Source organism: Prionailurus viverrinus, chromosome B2 (assembly GCF_022837055.1).
Source record: "Prionailurus viverrinus isolate Anna chromosome B2, UM_Priviv_1.0, whole genome shotgun sequence".
Lineage (NCBI taxonomy): Eukaryota > Metazoa > Chordata > Mammalia > Carnivora > Felidae > Prionailurus > Prionailurus viverrinus.
In genome coordinates, this window is record NC_062565.1 from 4,471,714 (window position 1) to 4,492,224 (window position 20,511).

Consider the following 20,511-nt stretch of genomic DNA (forward strand, 5'->3'; position numbering starts at 1 on the left):
CTAACCCCCGCCCCCCCCCCCCCCGCCTCATATGTTCATCTGTTTTGTTTTTTAAATTCCACATATGAGTGAACTCATATGGTATTTGTCTTTCTCTGACTGGTGTATTTCACTCAGCATAATATGCTCTAGCTCCACCCACATCATTGCAAATGGCAACACTTGTTATTACTCGTCTTTTTGATATTAACAATTGTGACAGGTGTAAGGGGATGGGTCACTGTGGTTTTGATTCACTTTTCCCTGGTGATTGGTGAAGTTGAGCATCTTTTCATGTATCTTTTGGCCATCTGTACATCTTCTTTGGAAAAATGTCTATGCAAGTTCTCTTCCCATTTTCAAATTAGACTGGAGGTTTTTTGAGTGTTGAGTTGTAGAAGTTCTTTATATTTTGGACACTAACCGCCTGTTGGGTATATCATTTGCAAATATCTTCCTCTATTTTGTAGGTTGCCTTTCCATTTTGTTGATGGTTTCCTTGGCTGTGCAAAAGCTTATTTTACTGTATTCCCAATAGCTTCTTTTTGCTTTAGTTCCTTTTGCCTGAAGAGACATATCTAGAAAAATGTTGCTAAGGCCAATATCAAAGAGATCACTGCCTGTGTTTTCTTCTTGGTCACTCTTCTATTTTGAATGTTCTTTATTCTTTGCCTCATTGCTCTGGCCATACTTTAAAACATAAAATTTTATATGTTTTTGGTTCTATAATAAATTAACTATTACAAATTTTAAAATGAGGTAACTTAATATTTATTTTTAAATACACTTTATTTGGAAATTTACAATTACAATTTACAGAAAAATTGAGAGGCTAGCAGATAGTTTTCATAAGTATCACACCCAGTTTTCCCCCATTACTAACATTTATGCTAACATGAGATATTTGTTACAATTAATGAACCACTGTTGATACATTATTGTTAACCAGAGTTCCTCATTTATTTACATCTCCTGGGTTTTACTTAATGTCTTTTTCTGTCCCAGGGTCACATCTCAGATACCACATTGTATTTAGTCATCATGTCTTCCTGGGCATTTCTTGGCTGGGACAGTTTCTCAGCCTTTCCTTGTTTTTGATGATCTTGATAATTTTAAGGAGTACTGCTGATCAAATATTTTGTAGACACTTCTCTGTTGGAGTTTGTCTGATGTTTTTCTCAAGACTGGACTAGGGTTATGGGTTTTGGGTTGGAAGATTACAGAGGTAAAGTGCCATTTCATTACATCACCTCAAGGTTACCTAACAACATAATTTATCAGTGTTGATATTGACCTTGAGCTCCTGGATGAGGTCATGTTTGTCCCATTTCTCATTGTGAAGTTGTTCTCTCCTTCCTTCCCATGATGCACTCTTTGAAAGGAAGTCACTATGTGTGGCCCATATTTAAGGGGTCAGAATTTATGCCCCCTTCCTTGAGTCAGGCTGAGTATACATGTAAATTCTTTGAAATTATTCTGCAAGGAGATTTGTCTCTTTCCCCCCATATTTAATTGGTCATTTATTTATACCAGTATGGTCTCATGGATATGTATTTTACACTCTGAGTTATAATTTAGTACCACTTTGTTTTTTTTCCAGTATGTTCTAGCTTTGGCCACTGGGAGGTCTTTCAGTTTTCACCTTTGTCTCTTTGACATAACCCGGTCAAGATAGTTGTTCAGGGTGTTTTGTTTTGTTTTGTTTTGGTGTGTGTGTGTGTGTGTGTGTGTGTGTGTGTGTGTGTGTGTGCATGTGCCCTTTCTTATTTTCCCGCACTACAAGATGCCCCAGGCTTACCTTGTGTATTTCCTTTCCTAGTCCTAGAATCAGCCATTTCTCTCTAAGGAGCCCTGGTTTCTTTTGTTGGAGGATGATACTAGACACCCAGATCTGGCTGCCAGTGTTCTTGTTGCCATGGGATATTGTTGCTTCGTGTTCCTCTCAGCTGACTGAGCTGGGACATGAATGTGTGCGTCCTGATCAGTATATACACACATCTCCATCAATGTTTCCATGTGTATCCATTTGTATCTACATCAAACTAAACATGAGTTCATAGATGTCTCCAGCTCTGATCCATTGCCACCCCAGCCCTTCTAGCCTCTTTCCCTTGCTTACTGTAGAGTCCCCATCCAGCAAGGATAAACCCGGCTCCTGCTGTTGCCATCCATTTATTTAATTGTGCAGTTACAACGCCACACATGTATAGAAGTGTCACAATTGGTAAACACACCCCTCTGCAAAACAGCATTGTCAACTAGAGTATAACAGTTACGCGCACTTCCGTTTGCCTTCAGTCTTACAGACTCCATTCATTTCCATAGGTTATTAGCCAGCACCTTTCCCCTCGCCCACTTCAGGTTGTTTCATACCTTTGTAATACATTCTCTTGTCAGTCTACATTCTTTCCTGGGATCCCTCAATCTTCTAAACCTTTTTTTATTTTAATTTGCCTATGTTGAGGCTCACTCTGTTCTATAGAGTGCTGTGGGTTTTGACAAATGTGTAATGTCATACCCACCATGGCAGTATCCTACAGACTAGCTTTGCCACCCTAAAAATTTCCTGTGCCTCATCTATTTAACCCTCCCTCCACTCCTGAACCTCTGGTCATCACTGATCTTTCTACTGTCTCTGTAGTTTTGCCTTTTCCAGAATGCCATGTAAGTAGAATCATAGTATTTCATCTAATCAGACTGGGTTAATTACTCAATAATATGTATTTAAGGTTCACCCATGTCTTTTTTTTTTTTTTGGATTGATAGCTAATTTCTTTTATTTAAAAAATATTTTAAAAAAATTTTTTTTCAACATTTATTTATTTTTGGGACAGAGAGAGACAGAGCATGAACGGGGGAGGGGCAGAGAGAGAGGGAGACACAGAATCGGAAACAGGCTCCAGGCTCTGAGACATCAGCCCAGAGCCTGATGCGGGGCTCGAACTCACAGACTGCGAGATCGTGACCTGGCTGAAGTCGGACGCTTAACCGACTGCGCCACCCAGGCGCCCCTAAAAAAATATTTTTAACGTTAATTTATTATTGAGAGACAGAGAGAGAGAGAGAGAGAGAGAGAGAGAGAGAGAGAGACAGAGCATGAGCATGAGCATGAGCATGGGAGGGGCAGAGAGAGGGGCAGACCCAGAATCGGAAGCTCTGAGCTGTCAGCACAGAGCCTGAAGCAGGTCTCAAACCCACGAACCGCAAGATCATGACCTGAGCTGAAGTTGGACGCTTAACTGACTGAGCCACCCAGGCACCCCTTTTTTATTTTACGTAGACTTTATATTTTAGAGATGCTTTAGGTTGATGGCAACATCGTGCAGAAACGACCTAGAATTGCCATATATATCCTTGCTCCACACATGCGCAGCCTCCCTCATTATGAACAAACTACACCACATTGTGAGAGTTGGTGAGCCGGCATCATTATCACCCTAAATCTACAGTTTATGTTAGTGTTCATTCTCAGTGGTGTTCTGTCAGCTTGTATACATTCTATGGGTTTTGATAAGTACATAATGACAAGTGTCCAAGTGTCGGCCATTGCAGCATACACAATAATTTCATTTACTTCTGTGCTCTCTGCCTCTTCATTTGTCCCTTACCCCCAACCCCTGGGATCCACTCACTGTCTTTTTAGTTTTGCCTTTTTCTAGGATGTCATATAGTTGGAATTAGACCGTATGTAGCCATTTCATATGGCTTCTTGCATTTAGTCACAGGCATTTAAGTTTTCCCTATGTCTTCGTGATTTCCTAGCGCATTTGTTTTTTAACACTGAGGAATATTCCATTGTCTGGATGGACCACAGTTTATTTGTCCACCCACCTACTGAAGCATCTCTTGGTTGCTTCCAGATTTTGACAGTTGTGAATAAAGCTTCTATAAACATCCGTGTGCAAGATTTTGTGTGGCCATAAGTTTTCAACTCCTGTGGGTAATAAACACCAAGGAGCATAGTTGCTGGATTGTATATTGTAAGAGTGTGTTTAGTTTTGTGAAAAACCACCAAACTGCTGTGGCTGTACCATTTTGCGTTCCCACCAGCGATGGACGGGAGTTCCTGTTGCTCCACGTCCTTGTCAGCATCTGGTGTTGTCAGTGTTCTGGATTTGGGCCATTGCAATAGGTGTGTGGTGATATCCCATAGTCATTTTAATTGGCAATTCCCTAATGACATTTGATGTTGAGTGTCTTTTCATATGATTATTTGCCACCAGTATGTTTTCTGTGAGGTGTATGTTCAGATCTTTGGCCCATTTTTTGATCAGGCTGTATGTTTTCACATTGTTAAGTTTAAGAGTTCTTTGTATATTTTAGATGATCGTCTTCTACTGGATATATTTTTTGCAAGTATTTTCTCCCTGTCTGTGGCTTGTGTTCTCATTCTCTCGATAGTGTCTTTTGCAGAATTGAAGATTTTACTTTTAATGAAGCCCAGCTTATCAATAATTCTTTCATGTATGAAGTCTTGTGTTATATCTAAAAAGTCATCACCAAACCCAAAGTCATCTAGATTTTCTTCTATGTAATCTTCCAAGAGTTTAATAGTCTTGCATTTTGCATTGAGGTATCTGAGCCATTTTGGATTGACTTTTGTAAAAAGTGTACAGCCTAGGTTTATCCTTTTGGATGCGGATGTCCAATTGTTCCTGCACCATCTGTTGAAAAGACTCTTTTTTTCATTGCATGGCCTTTGCTCCTTTGTCAAAGATCAGTTGACTGTATTTGAGTAAGTCTATTTCTGGGCTCTACTCTGTTTCATTGCTCTATTTGTCTATCATGTGCAAGTCTACTCTGTCTTGATTTATAGATTTTTGTAGCTTTGTAGTAAGTGTTGAAGTCTGGTAGTTTAAATCTTCTGACTTCATTTTTCTCCTTCAATATTATGTCGGTTATTCTGGGCCTTTTGCCTCTTCTTCTAAATTTTAGGATCAGTTTGTTGATATCCACAAAATAGCATGAAAGGACCCTGATGGAAATTGTGTTGATTCTGTAGATCAAGCTGAAAAGAATTAACATCTTGACAATATTGTGTTCCTTCCTATCCATGAACATGGAATCTTCCATTTATTTCTTTGATTTTTTTAAATCAGAGTTTTATAGTTTTCCTAATGTAGATCTGATATATATTTTGTTAGATTTATACTTGAGTGTTTCATTTTTTTAGGTGTTAATGTAAATGGTATTGTATTTTTGATCTCAAAGTCTCCTTGTTTATTGTTGATAGATAGGAAAGTGATTGACTTTTGTATATTAACCTTGGATCCTGCAACATTGCTATAATTGCTTGTTAGTTTCAACAGTTTGTTCTTGATTCTGAGATTTTCTCCAGAGACAACTACATCATGTGCAAAGATGGTTTTATTTTTTCTTTTTCAATCTGTATATCCTTATGTCCTTTTTTTATTATCTTATGTAGTACTTCCAGTACAATGTTGAAAAGAAGTAGTGAGAGGGAACATTTTCGCTTTGTTCCTTATCTTAGCAGGAAAGCTTCTAGTTTCTCACCATTAAGTCTGATGTTAGCTTTTGAGTTTCTTTTGTAGATGTTCTTTATTAAGTTCAGAAAGTTCTCCTCCATTCCTAGTTTATGGAGTTGTTACCATGCATGGGTGCTAGGTTTTGTCAAATGCTTCTTCTGTATCTATTCATATGATTATGTTATTTTTCTTCTTTAGGTGGTTGATGTGGTCGATTACATTAATTGATTTTTAAATGTTGAACCAGCTTTGCATTATGTGGAATAAATCCTACCTCTTTGTGGTGTATAATTATTTTTACTTATCACTGGGTTCAATTTCCTATTATTTTACTAAAGATATTTGTATCTATGTTTATGGGAGGTATTGGTCTATAATATTCTTGGAATGTCTTTGTCTGGTTTTGATATTAGTGTAATGGTGGCCTCATAGAATGAATTAGGAAGTATTCCCTCTGCTTCTACATTCTGGGTGAGATTGTAGAGAATTGGCATAATTTTTTCCTTAAATGTTTGGTAGATTTCACCAGTAAACTCAGCCAAACCTAATGCTTTTTTGTTTTGGAAGGTTATTTGTTGTTGACTCAATCTATTCAATAGACATCAGCTTATGCAGATTGTCTGTTTCTTCTTGTGTGAGTTTTGGCAAGTTGTTTTTCAAGGAATTGGTCTATTTCATCTAGCTTATCAAATTTGTGAGCATAGAACAATTCATAGTAATCCTTTATTTTCCTTTAAATGTCCACAGGATCTGTAGTGTTGTCCCCTTTTCCATTTCTGATAGAAGTAATTTGTGTTTTATCTCTTTTCTTAGTTAACCTGGCTAAAAACTTATTGACTTGATTCATCTACTCAAAGAAGCAGCTTTTGGTGCACCTGGTGGCTCAGTCAGTTAAGCGTCTGGCTTCAGTTCAGGTCATGACCTCACCATTTGTGAGTTTGAGTCCCATGTCAGGCTCTGTGCTGACAGCTCAGAGCCTGAAGCCTGCTTCAGATTCTGTGTCTCCCTCTATCTCTGTTCCTTCTCCTTCCCCTTTCTTTTTTCTTGCCTAATTGCTGTGGCTAGGACTTCCAATACTATGTTGAATAAAAGTTGCAAAAGTGGGAATACTTGTCTTTTTTCTGATATTAAAGGAAAATCAGTCAAATTTTTACCATGAATATGATGCTAGCTATGATTTGTCATATATGGCCTTCATTCTGTTGACGTACATTGTTTCTATACCCATTTTATTGAGAATTTTTATCATAAATGGATATTGAATTTGTCAAACGCTTTTTCTGCTCCTACTGAAATGATCATATGATTTTTATCCTTTGTTTTGTTAGTATTGTATATCACATTGATTGATTTATGGATATTGAACCACTCTTATGTCATTGGAATAAATCCCACTTGACCATGGTGTAGGATCCTTTTAATTTGTTGTTGACTTTAGTTCGCTATTATTTTGTTGAAGATTTTTGCATGTCTTCTCATCAGGGATATTGGCCTATAATTTTCTTTTTTTGTAGTGTCTTTAGTTTATTTTTTTTTAATTTTTTTTTCAACGTTTATTTATTTTTGGGACAGAGAGAGACAGAGCATGAACGGGGGAGGGGCAGAGAGAGAGGGAGACACAGAATCGGAAACAGGCTCCAGGCTCTGAGCCATCAGCCCAGAGCCTGACGCGGGGCTCGAACTCACGGAGCGCAAGATCGTGACCTGGCTGAAGTCGGACGCTTAACCGACTGCGCCACCCAGGCGCCCCAAGTGTCTTTAGTTTAGATATCAGGGTAATGCTGGTCTTGTGGAATGACTTTGGAAGCATTCTCTCCTCTTCAATTTTTTGGAATAGTTTGAAAAGTGTAGGTGTTAACTCCTTTTTAAATGTTGGGTAGAATTCACAGTCTTGTCCTGACTTTTGTTTGTTGGGTTTTTTTTTTTTTATTACTGATTAAATTTCATTACTAGTAATCAATCTTTTCAGATTTTCTATTTCTTCCTGATTCAGTCTTGGAAGTTGTATGTATTTATCCATTTCTTCTAGGTTGTCTTAATTTATTGTCAAATTGGTTTCCATACAACACCCAGTGCTCATCCCAACAAGTGCCCTCCTCAATGCCCATCACCAATTTTCCCCTCTCTCCCCTCTCCCTCATCTCCCCCCACATCAACTCTCAGTTTGTTCTCTGAATTTAAGAGTCTCTTGTGGTTTTCCACCCTCCCTCTCTGTTTGTAACCCTTTTTTCCCCTTTCCCTTCCCCCATGGTCTTCTGTTAAGCTTCTCAAGATCCACATATGACTGAAAACATATGGTACCTGTCTTTCTCTGACTGACTTATTTCACTTAGCATAATACCCTCCAGTTCCATCCACATAGCTGCAAATGACAGGATTTCATTCTTTCTCATTGCCAAGTAGTATCCCATTGTATATATAAATCCATTTGTATATATATATATCCACTTGTTAATTGATGGACAGTTAGTTTCTTTCCATAATTTGGCTATTGTTGAAAGCACTGTTAGAAACATTGGAGTACACGTGCCTCTATGTATAAGCACTCCTGTATCCTTTGTATAAATTCCTAGCAGTGCTATTGCTGGGTCATAGGGTAGTTCTATTTTTAATTTCTTGAGGAACCTCCACACTGTTTTCCAGAGCAGCTGCACAAGTTTGCATTCCCACCAATAGCGCAAGAGGGTTCCTGTTTCTCCACATCCTCACCAGCATCTATAGTCTCTTGATTTGTTCATTTTAGCCACTCTGACTGGCGTGAGGTGGTTTCTCATTGTGGCTTTGATTTGTATTTCCCTGATGATGAGTGATGTTGAGCATTGTTTCGTGTGTCTGTTGGCTATCTGGATGTCTTCTTTGGAAAAAGGTCTATTCATGTCTTCTGCCCGTTTCTTCACTGGATTATTTGTTTTTTGGGTGTGGAGTTTGGTGAATTCTTTATAGATTTTGGATACTAGCCCTTATCAGATATGTCATTTCCAAATATCTTTTCCCATTCCATCGGTTGCCTTTTAGTTTTGTTGATTGTTTCCTTTGCAGGGCAGAAGATTTTTATCTTCTGCACTGCAGAATGAGGCCCCAATAGCTCATTTTTGCTTTTAATTCTCTTGCCTTTGGAGATGTGTCAAGTAAGAAATTGCTGCAGCTGAGGTCAAACAGGTTGTTGCCTGTTTTCTCCTCTAGGGTTTTGATGGTTTCCTGTCTCATATTCAGGTCTTTCATCCATTTTGAGTTTACTTTTGTGTATGGTGTAAGAAAGTGGTCTAGTCTAGGTTGTCTAATTTAATGGCATACAATTGTTTGGAGTAGTCTCTTATGATCCTTTGTATTTCTGTGGTATCCGTTGTAACTTCTCTCTTTTATTTTGATTTTATTTGGGCTTCCTCCCTTTTTTTCTTGATGAATGTGGCTAAAGATTTATCAATTCTGTTGATCTTTTCAAAGAACTAGCTCTTAGTTTCATTGATCTTTTCTTTCTTTCTTTCTTTCTTTCTTTCTTTCTTTCTTTCTTTCCTGTTTCATTTATTTCCATTGTGATCTTTATTCTTTCCTTGTACTAACTTTAGGCTTTCCTCTTTTTTTAGTTCCTTTATTTCCTGTGAACTTTCATTGTTTATTTGTTACCTTCCTTGTTTCTTGAGGTGGGCCTGAATCACTATAACTTCTCTTTTGGAACTGCTTTTGCTGAATCATACAGATTTTGGAACATTGTGTTTTCATTTTAATTCGTTTCAAGGTACTTTCATTTCTTCTTTGATTTCTTAATTGACTAATCAGTTGTTTAGTTTCCAAGTGTCTGTGTTTTCTTCCAGTTTTCTTCTTGTAATTGATTTCTAGTTTCATACTGTTGTGGTCAGAAAAGATGCCTGCTATGATTTCGGTCTTTTTAAATTTATTGAGGCTTGTTTTGTGGCTTAACATGTGACCTATCCTGGAGAATGTTCCATGTGCACTTGAGAAGAATGTGTATTTTCTGTTTTCGGATAGAATATTCTGTATATATCTCTTAAGCACCTCTAAAGTGTCATTTAAGGGGCACCTGAGTGGCACAGTCTTTATGCATCCAGCTCTTAATTTCAACTCAGGTCATGATCTCATGGTTCGTGAGTTCGAGCCAAGTGTCAAGCTCCACACTGACAGTGTAGAGCCTGCTTGGGATTCTCTCTTTCCCTCTCTCTCTGCCCTTCCCCCACTCACACATATGCTCTCTCTCATGCTCCCTCTCTCTCCCTGACTCAAAATAAATAAGTAAACTTAAAAAAGATAAAATGTCATTTAAAGCCAATGTTTTCTCATTAATTTTGTACCTGGATGATCTATCCATTGATGTAAGGTGGGATGTTAAAGTCCCCTACCATTGTATTACTGTCAGTTTCTCCCTTTGTGTCTGTTAACATTTGCTTTATATATTTAGGTTCTTCTATGTTGGCTGCATAGATATTTAGAAGTGTCAATACTTCTTGTTTAACTGGTCCCTTTATCATTACATAATGCCCTTCTTCATCTCCTGGTACAGCCTTTGTTTTAAAGTCTGTTTTGAGTGAAAGCCTAAGAACCCAGCTGTTCAGAAAAGATTTTCACACTGGTATTTCTGGCTAGTGATATCTTCTTCCACTTACCTGCTGAAGCACATTTATCTATTTCTTTCTGGCAAAACCAACAAAAATTTTAGCTGGAGTCTGCCTAATATTACCATAGCACCTCAACATCAAGGGCAGGGATTCTGATTTTTGAATTATTAGTTGACCTACCACATTAAGACAAATTAGCAAATAAGCAATAACGTGCTAACCTGACTGTGCATCAAGATACTCTGCAGCTTATGGGAAAGTATTTTTAAAATGTAACTAGTGGAGACAAATCATATGACAGTGGCTTTCAGAGGAGACTGTCTGAAGCTGTACCTGACTTTACAGCTGACAGAACATCACAGCCCAGAAAGCCATGCATGGAGATTTATCCTGAGGGAGAAAGGGGTTCATCTTGGCAGATGACCTAAAGCAGTTCCTGTGTGAAACATTACCAAGTGTTGAAGGGCTCTATGCTCTTGTTGGGTCAGATAGAGATGCAGTGCCTGTTACTAAAGTGGCCAGTGACGGGGCGCGTGGGGGCTCAGTCGGTTGGGCGTCCGACTTCAGCTCAGGTCATGATCTCGCGGTTCGTGGGTTCGAGCGTCGCATTGGGCTCTGTGCTGACAGATCGGAGCCTGGAGCCTGCCTCGGATTCTGTGTGTGTGTGTGTGTGTGTGTGTGTGTGTGTGTGTGTGTATGTGTGTGTCTCTCTCTGTGCCTCCTCTGCTCACATGTGTTCTCTCTCTCTCTGTCTCTCAAAAATAAACAAACATTAAAAAAAATTTTAAGTGGCCAGTGACAGTGCTCTGGAGCATGCTTTCAGACCTGGCTTCTTAACTACTTTTTCCTTTGCAAACAGAGGAAGAGAGAAAACTTGGACTTTCAAAAAAGCAAAACTGTCATCTGTTACTATAACACCTACCAAGTGGTTCGATACAATCGTTTACCTTTGGGGGTGAGTTTCATAGCCAGCAGCAATGCCAATCAATACAGGAGTAATTATTAGACTAGAAAAGAAACTTACTCCATTATTTGAGGAATTGAGACAAGTTGTGGAAGTTTCTTTATCTGGCAGTGGCTTTGATTTACATCTTATTTTCATTATAACAGATACAATATCAATCCAGCAACCTTTAGACCACAGCAAATACTTGTGTCCATGTACTCAAGAAAGGGCCCCTTTCTCTACCTTACGCTAAAGAAAGAGCCTATAGATGTAGTTTATGGACAGATTGTTATCTTTTCTTGTGTAGGGTCTTTTCGTATTTAGTGAGATCTGGGGATGCCACAGACGCGGTTCAGTAAGTACATCCCAGTTCCCGTGGACTTGGTCTAGTCACCAAGTACATACGAGATTCTATTCAGTGGGTCAGAATCAAAATGGTACCTTGCTCCACTTGTACCAGTAAATGCTCCCTGTTACATGCCCAGGCCTGCAGAATGAAGCAGACCCTTTTTATTGTGAATAATAATGAGAACATATTTTTTTTAGGTTTTCTTTCTTTGCTTTGAGTGTGAGGAAGATAGAATGGCTCAGTAAAAGCAGTAAAATCAGTCCCGTCACTAACTTTTGTCTGTATACGTTCTGTTGCGGCACAGATGAATATTGCTAATGGGTTTGATTCTTCTCAGAGTGCTGCTCTTTAATGGCAATGAAAGTGCTGGCTGATGGCTTTGTTCTCCCCTCTGCTTTCTGTAAGCAATCAGTGTTTTAATGTTTGTGTGTTCTTCATGAAATTTAGAAGTGATTCATTATTGAATTCTGTTTCCACTATTGATGTGTGTGGAAACACGGTAGTGCAGCCATTTCTTTTCATACGTGAGTATAAATAAAACAGAATTGTTTTAAGTAAAAAAATAATAAAATGTAATAGGCAGAAAATTACACTGTGCTTAATGACTGATTTTTATTTTTAAACCGTTAGTCCCTTAAGGTCACATCTGTCAAGTGTGTGTTCACATATTTACTTAAGTCAATGATTGCTTTATTTTAACCACCTTTTATTATTGTTATTATTATTCTTTATTTATTTTTGAGGGAGAGAGAGACAGAGTGCAAGCAGGGGAGGGGCAGACAGAGAGGAAGACACAGAATCCGAAGCAGGCTCCAGGCTCCGAGCTGTCAACACAGAGCCCAACGCGGAGCTCGAACCCACAGACCGTGAAATTATGACCTGAGCCGAATGATGACGCTTAACCGACTGAGCCACCCAGGCGACCCTATTATAATTATTTTTATTTTTTTAAGTTTATTTATTTATTTTGAGCGAGAAAGCATGAGTGGGGTGGGGCAGAGAAAGAGGAGAGAATCTCAAGCAGGCTCTGTGCTGTCAGTGAAGAGCCTGTCATGGGGCTCGATCTCACAAATCGTGAGATCACGACCTGAGCCAAAATCAAGACTCAGATGCTTAACGGACTGAGCCACCCAGGCACCCCATCTTTTATTATTAGCTAGCTTTAGTGGTTTGTCCTATGTGCACTTTTCTTTTTGCTCTAAATATGCCATTGGACTTGTGTGTCTGTGTGTGTGCGTGTGTGTGTGTGACGAGTTTGCAAAATTCACCATGACTTGAAGTGCAATGACAGATCTAGATGTTCATTTATCATGCTGTGTGACTTTTCCCAAAGGATCTGTACTTTATTTCCTTACACCAGCTTGAAACCTGTTGTTTTAAATCTTTGGATCACTGTGTCCTGATCATGTTTACATGGTGTGCCATAGGTACTTACTCATGGACCAGGAGAGCACCTTCAGTTTTGGACGACTACTCTAATGACGTTCTTAGGAAAAATGGAAGGTGCCAGGGGTAATAATGGCCAGTCAGTAATCATACCGTGGACTTCAAATACTATAGCTGTCGATGGATTTGCTATGTAATCACGTGTAGAACTTTGTATGGGTGTCTTCAACCCTTTCTCTTCCACTAGCAACCCGAATAACACCTGACCTTTTGGTTGGCTAGAGTAAGTGGCCGGCTACCTTTCTTTCTTGCTGTGGTGTGATTGGCTGAACAGTCTTTTATTAAAAGTTGAAATGTAGATTGAAATCACATGAAAAATCACCTTTGGTTATAAACCTCCAACATTTTGATCCTCCATCCATGTTTTTGTCACATGCGGGGTAAAAAGCACCTCGCGATGCCAAAATTGTACAGTACTTATGTTCCCAAGTAGCGTCCTCATCTTCTGGGTAGAAATTACATTGTGCTAGGAATATGCAGAAAAATGGACCTCAGGAGTGGATTTACCGCTCATCTGTTAAGTCTTTAACTACAGTTTTAACAAGCATGACATTGCTAAGTATACGACATGTACATCATTTCAAAAAATACTGCCATGACTATCTTTTATGCATATTTTAGCTTCAAATTTTGAATCATCTTTTCTTTCTTTCCTTTCCCCTTCTTCTCATTTTGCTTCATTTTCATTATTGATATTAAACAGCGTTATCTTTGCAAACATATATCGAAGGTTGTTCTGGAGCATTTATTGCCTTTCTGGAAACGTTCGTAAGAAATGTTCTTTAAATGGGAACCCTCTTGCACTCTTGGTGGGGATGCAAGGTGGAGAACAGTATGGAGGTTCGTCAAAAACTAAAAATGGAATTACCCTACAATCCAGCAATTGCCTACTAGGTATTTACCTAAAGGATACAGAAATACAGATTCAAAGCGGGTACACGCTCCCCAATGCTTATAGCAGCGCTATCAACAATAGCTCAACTATGGAGAGAACCCAAATATCCATCGACTGATAAATGGACAAAGAAGATATAGATATAGATATAGATATAGATATAGATATAGATACATACACACATATCTCCATACATACACACACACACTGAAATATTACTCGGCAATGAAAAAGAATGAAATCTTGCCATTTGCGATGACATGGTTGGAGCTAGAATGTACCATGCTAAGTGAAATAAGTCAGTCAGAGAAAGACGAATACCATATGATTTCTTCACTCATGTGGAATTTAAGAAACAAAACAGATGAACATATGGGAAGTGGGGGGCAGTTTTGTTCTAACAGACATTTAGGTTAATTGTAAAGATAAGGAATGCATTATGGGTCGAAATCAAATATTCCTGTCACATCTATTTTGTTCCTGGCTTACTGGCTTTATTTTCAAAATTGAAGTTTGTAGTTTTCTCTTATTGGCATTCTTGCATATACTGTTCATTCAATAAATGAGTTATGACTTTCAAAAATAGTCTATTATGTCTTACATAAATATTGCCACCCCTACTTTCTTTTCTTTCTCATTTTCATGGGATATCTTTTTTCTATGCTTTTACTTTCAGTCTGTGTGTGTCTAAAATCTGAAATGAACCTTTTGTAGGCAGCATATAGGTGGGGTTTTTTTGTTTGTTTGTTTGTTTGTTTGTTTTTTTGAGAGAGAGGCAGAGAGAGAGAGAGAGAGAGAGAGAGAGAGAGAGAGAGAGAGAGACCGAGAGAGAATCTTATAGCAACAATGTGGAGCTCGATCCCATGACCCTGGGATCATGACCTGAGCAGAAACCAAGAGTCGGAGGCTCAGCCAACTGAGCCACCCAGGAGCCCCAGGATGGTCTTGTTTTTTTAATCCATTCAGCCACACTCTGTATTTTGACTGGGGCATTTAATCCATTTACATTTAAGTATCGATACGTATGTATTTATTGCCATTTTGTTCATTGTTTTCTGGCTGTTTTGTAGTTCTTCTGTATTTCTCCTTCTCTTGCTCTCTTCCCATGTGATTTGATGACTTTATTTAGTGTTATACTTGGATTCCTCTCTTACTACCTTTCGTGTATCTATTTTTAGGTTTTTGGTTTGTGGTTACCATGAGGTTTGTGTATGGTAACCCATGTATGTAGCCGTCTATTTTTAGTTTCTTATACTCCTTGTTTTTTTATGTTGAGGTTCTCGCTGTGTTCGCCCGTTCTTCTCCCAAGTTTTGTAAGCACATTTATGACCATTACTTTGAATTCTTTGTTGGGTAGGTTGTCTATCTCCATTTTGTTTGGTTCTTACTCAGAAGTTCTGTCTTACTCTTTTGTTGGGAGCACAATCCTCTGTCTCATTTTGCCTGACTCTCTCTGTTGGTCTCTATGTATGAGGTAGTCCAGCTTTGGCTCCCACTTTTGCGGGCATGGCTTTAAGTAGGCGATGTCCTGTGGGGCCCATGCGTGCAGTGTCCCCTGACAGCAGAGACTGGGGCTTTAGTGGCACCCCAGTGTGGGCTGCTCACGCTCCCCTGTTGTTGGAGGGTCGTGACTTGTCTAGGTGTGCCTGTGGCTGGCCGTGAACCTGGCCAGGACTGCGGCTGGTGGGAAGGGCTGGTTTCCAGCCCAGCGGATTGCCAGGCCCAGGGAGGGTTGCTGTGGGTGTGCTGGTGGGTGGTGCTGTTGTACTGTTGGCTCGAGGTCTGCCAAGGTGCAGAGCCGCGTGGTCCCCTCAGCACGGTGTCACCAGTCCAGAGGGAGGATTGCAGAACGGAACCCGCCAGGGATGGGGTCAGCATGGCAGAATGAGAGCAAAAACTGCTGCCGTCTGTGTCTATCGGACCCCAGCGAGAGGCCCAGCTGCCTCCCGCGTCTCTGGCAGGTGCTCCAAGGTTACTAAGCGGGTGTCCTTCACCTGTGGCACGTGCACTTTTAAATCGGACGTGAGCCCTTTCAGAGTGTTCCCTTCCCTACAGTTTTGTCGTTGTCCTGGACGTATTGCCCGTGAGCGTTTAAAGCCAGGCGTTCAGGGGGCTCATGTCTCCTGTGCAGGATCGGGACAGTGCCAATCTGGAGCTTGAATCTCTTACTCCTCAGGGAAGCTCCCAAACCTGAGCCACACCAGATCTCCGCCTCTTTCGCCTCATCTCAGTGCCGGCAGAGGCTCTGTCCTCCCAGTCTCCAGGCCCCCTTCGGAGGGAATTCTTCCATATACAGGTGCGGATTTGTTGTGTCCACGGGAGGAGGTGAGCTCCGGACATGCGTCTGCCACCACCTCCAACCTTCGACCATCACGTGTTTTCTTTTGCCTTCTGTGCCACCGTGACCTCGAACAGAACTGATAAACACAGACGTAGCTGGTTCAGCCTGCTTTACACGGTGCACAGAAAGCCTTCGAATCCAACACAGAACTTTGGCTAACTGAGTCATTCAATCAAGTAAAACAACAGATTTCGAGGGGTTCTCTCTCTCTCTCTTTTTTTTTTTTTTTTTTACTTTTAGGCCAATTATTCTGGGAACTGTGGCTGTGTTTACTGGGCTTGGTGTCAGATATTGGGACTCCTAAGAACAAAGTTGAAAGAAATGCATGAGGCATAGAATGGATTCCATCCTATCAAATACATTTAAAAAACAGTTTGGGAAATATTGAAATCTGTTGCGCACAGAATTACTAGCCATTTGGGACAGAAGTGACGGCCGGAACCTTCTTGGAGGAAGAGAATTATACTGGATTAGACTCAATTACGGAGCTCTGCCTCGTCAGCTCAGACTTGAAGTAGCTTTCCTTTCTTGTCACTATCTTGGTGTGATTTTTAAAATGATTTTTGGCTCTTAAAAACTGAGAGCAAACTGAGGGTTGATGGGGGGAGGGTGGGTGATGGGTATTGAGGAGGGCACCTGTTGGGATGAGCACTGGGTGTTGTATAGAAACCACTTTGACAATAAATTTCATATTTAAAAAAATAAAATGATTTTTATTTCCCATTTTAAGAAATTTTCAGGACTTCTAAACTGAAAGTGAAAATGCCACAAATGTAGTTGAGCTACACCCATTCTAAGTCAACACATGGAGAGAATTTTGACCACGTTGGCTTTGGAAGGGGATGTAAAATTGAGCGACCTGCACCCAGATTGCAATCCAGATTGCAAATCCACGCAATGTGTGCCAAATGATGTCTTGAAACGTCTCTTGGCAAAAATTGTAACCCGTTATGCTTCAGAGTTGTATCATAAAGACTGTTTCTTTAGCAACTGGGGTCTAAAAAGTGTAACCTCTGTGGTTTCCTTAAAATAATACGCAAGAGCAACTGTTTCCTTTGCTGCTGGAGTGTTATTTATATATATATATTCGTACAAATTATTCAGACGGAGGTTCTGTGGGAAAGTTAACTCACGAAGTAGCTAGCTGGTAGAGATACACCGCGTGACAGGCCGTGTGCTCAGCGACGGGGAGGGAGAATGTTTGGAAAAGCGTCCATATGTAAATAAACGGGGCACTGTGCCGGGTGTAAGGTTCTCCTGTTCTACAGAATGGTAGTGCGTATTAGCACGCGTAGGCTTGTCCCGGGGGTGGCTTTGGAGGCTTGACCCAGGCTGGGGTAGGACGACTGGGTTATATTTGAACCTGGAGGGTGGTAAACATGACTAGTGGTGAAAGTTGAACCGTGCTTGTGAGCAAAAGGATCAGATCTAAACGCAGAAGTGTGCAGGTGGGAGCGGGCAGGGTGGGCACCTGGAGCCCAATAGGATCCTGCGTCTGAAGCAAAACAGCAGAGGAAGTGGTGCAACGGAATCAGTAGTGAACCGCGTGCATATGCATCCTCCGTCTCATACTTCGTGGGAGCAAACGAGCAACCGAAGCTGAACGAGCAACCACCGTCCTTTCAGAATTCCCAGGGAGAGGCAGCTGCGGACCATGGGCAGGCAAGTGACAGGGGCATTGGGTCTGGAGGAACCCGAGACCAACACTGAGCAAGCAGAGCGTGTATTTCCAGGGGAGCAGCCAAGCCTGGGTCCTGCGAGGGAGGGGCTTGAGCCTATCGCGGTGGAAAGAGGCTTTGAGCCGCCAGTTTCAAAAGATGCTCTCCTAAGTCTTAACGTTATTAACCTTTCCTCCCCCAAATGTCTGCCTTTCCGTAGCATTGAACAGACGACGGAGGTCTTGTTGTGTCTGTCACCCGGAGAAGCTGCTGACCTGAAGGAAGGAATCAATTTCTTGAGAAACAAGAAGACCGGCAAAGATTTCATTCTGTACAAGAATAAGAATCGCGTGAGGGCGTGCAAGAACATGTGCAAGCATCAAGGAGGCCTGTTCATAAAAGACATCGAAGATTTAGACGGAAGGTACCGAGGGTTCTGTGCCTTCTCACGGGTGGCCCCTCTCCCGGTGAGACTTGGGCAGGGAGGGGTGCGCTCACTGAGAAACTTTGAACAACTCCGTCAACAGATTACGTCCCCGAGTAAATTCATAATCTTCGTGTGTGCTCACTTAGGCCATCTCTCCGATCTCGAGAGTTTATGATCTCTACTTAGGTTTCCTCTCTCTCGGGGGAACTCTCCGACTCCTCTGTGGCTTGGTAAAAGCTTCCAGTCCTTGTGCGAGGGAGTGTTTGGGCGCGTGTTTGCCTGGAAGTGGGTGTGTTGGTCGGTGGGCTTTTCCAGACCCCGCCTGAGAGCGGACAGAATCCCCCTTCACTCCCCGCCAGGCTCCTTGTAACTAATAAACAAAAAAGATGGCGTCCCAACTCTCCCTGCCTGGAACTGTGACTCTTCTGGGCCCTTCCCAGAAGAACTCACGCTGGTGTTCCCGGCCCCGCGATGAAAGCTTCACCTTAAACTTGGGCCTCCCAGACACAGGAGCGGTGCCAGAAGAGGGTGGTTTTGTTTTGTTTCCTGTGGCTGCTGGAGAGCTAACAGCTGTGCCTGGTGGAGCCAGGGGGAGTTCTGAGCGGGGGCAAAGTGTTATCAGCCAGCTTCTCGACTCCAGCAGTGCCTGAGAGACCCGCCTTCAAGCTCTGCTCCAGCCCAACCTGCCCTGTGTGGTTTTAGTCGTCCCCATAGTGGGCGTTCTGCTCCCACCGTGCTGTCGGTCCTCTTTATCAGGTCATTTGTGACCAACGTGCTCAGAGGGAGCTGGGCGGCTGTTGAGAAGCTCCCTCGGTGACCGGGTGGAAGACCACCGCCAGGGGTGGGACTAGGATGTTCTCGCGCTTGCAGATGCGTTTGCTTGTGAACGGTTAGTTTCAGGGCCCAGCCTACATACTATTAGAATTTTACATCTTAGAAAGACCACTGTCGGACCTGTGGCTTGATGGGCTCCTCCGATAAAGTCGCTAGCTTGGGAAAATGAAAATACAGGGCACCCTCTTAAATTTGCCTTGCGGATAAACAATGAGTACATTTTTAGTACAAACATGTCCGTGTACTGCACGGAACGTACTTTCACGGACAGCTGTGCCCTGGAGAACCTCTTGATAATTTGCTGACAGCCCAATCTTGACTCCCTGCCCTTTGCCCAAGGGGTGCAGTTAGGAGGCCCTGAGACAGGGGTGGTCCTGTCCCGAGTGGACTTTTGACAGCGCTCACGGCTGTCCGGGTCCTCTGATGGTTCGGAGACTTGCTTGTCTTCTCTTCGGGTCTCTGCTGATCCCTTTCACACGGTGCCCACCTAACCAGGCGTTTAAGGAAGTGTTGCGGCTTGGTGGTTGAGGGCCGAGTCTTTCCCGTGGCCCGATTCAGAAGCCCCACCGCTTAGCAGCTCAGTGACCTGGACCAGTTTCTTAGCCCGTCTGGGCCTCCGTTCTCCCCTCCCAGTTCCGCCCCTGTCCTGTCGACGGGTTTCCTCTACACGGGGAGCCAAAATCTCTCACCGTTACTCCCAGACGCAGCTCCCCGAGCATTTCTTTGCTGAAACCGAATCCCCGGAGTTAACTTCTGCACTGCCCTCCCTCACCCTCCTCTCCCCATCTGGCCGCCCCCTTCAGGTTCTCCTCCAGCCATTCCCCCCGAAGACTCTCTTTCTTCCAGGATCCGGTCAAGAACGATGACCTGCCTCTCCTCCCCTCCCCACTGCAGCCATTTTCTCTTCTTCAGCCACAACCCAGGTCAGCAACTCCTTGAAGCTGTGCTTCTCGGATCTCACGTCCAACGGTTTCTCACAATCTCTCCTGCATGTGAAGCTGTTGTTGCCTTCTGCCCGCCCACCTCCGCGTGAGGATTTATGTTCCTTCTCCGATGGCCCAGGATGCTGAGGAGCTAATTTGGAACGTTTTCTCTTAGTTTTCAGAGAGCTGTTGTTGGCTACTTGCTGATGATTAAAGGAGATGGCACAAAAGAGTCCTCTGTAAACCAAAGTGTGGAGCATGCTTTATGCCTTCTTCGTAGAAAAGAATATTTTATTTTTTATTTTTTTTTTTTAATATTTTTTTTCAACGTTTATTTATTTTTGGGACAGAGAGAGACAGAGCATGAACGGGGGAGGGGCAGAGAGAGAGGGAGACACAGAATCGGAAACAGGCTCCAGGCTCCGAGCCAACAGCCCAGAGCCTGACGCGGGGCTCGAACTCACGGACCGCGAGATCGTGACCTGGCTGAAGTCGGACGCCCAACCGACTGCGCCACCGAGGCGCCCCGAAAAGAATATTTTAAAAGTCTAGATATAACGAAGCTTGAAAAAAAAATCAGCAGAGTTCCCTTATATGTCAAATACGCATTTTTAGGGGCCCCCGGGTGGCTCAGTCGGTTGAGTGTCTGACTTCGG

General features: G+C 42.0%; 1 protein-coding gene across 6 annotated transcripts in view; it reads left to right on the plus strand.

Annotated features, from left to right (window-relative positions):
* Positions 1-20,511, plus strand: part of LOC125165218 (cytidine monophosphate-N-acetylneuraminic acid hydroxylase) — a 127,998-nt gene that overhangs the window by 52,637 nt on the left and 54,850 nt on the right. For 5 of the 6 annotated variants that reach the window (XR_007152022.1, XM_047857810.1, XM_047857809.1 and 2 more), the window contains exon 3: positions 17,892-18,095. Coding sequence is in view for 5 of the 6 variants with exons in the window: in XM_047857810.1 (XP_047713766.1) it covers positions 17,892-18,095 (204 nt within the window). In the remaining variant the exon portion in view is untranslated. Of the gene's footprint in view, positions 1-17,113; positions 17,676-17,891; positions 18,096-20,511 lie in introns of those variants that run through there. The other variant, XM_047857811.1, reaches the window with a different exon arrangement.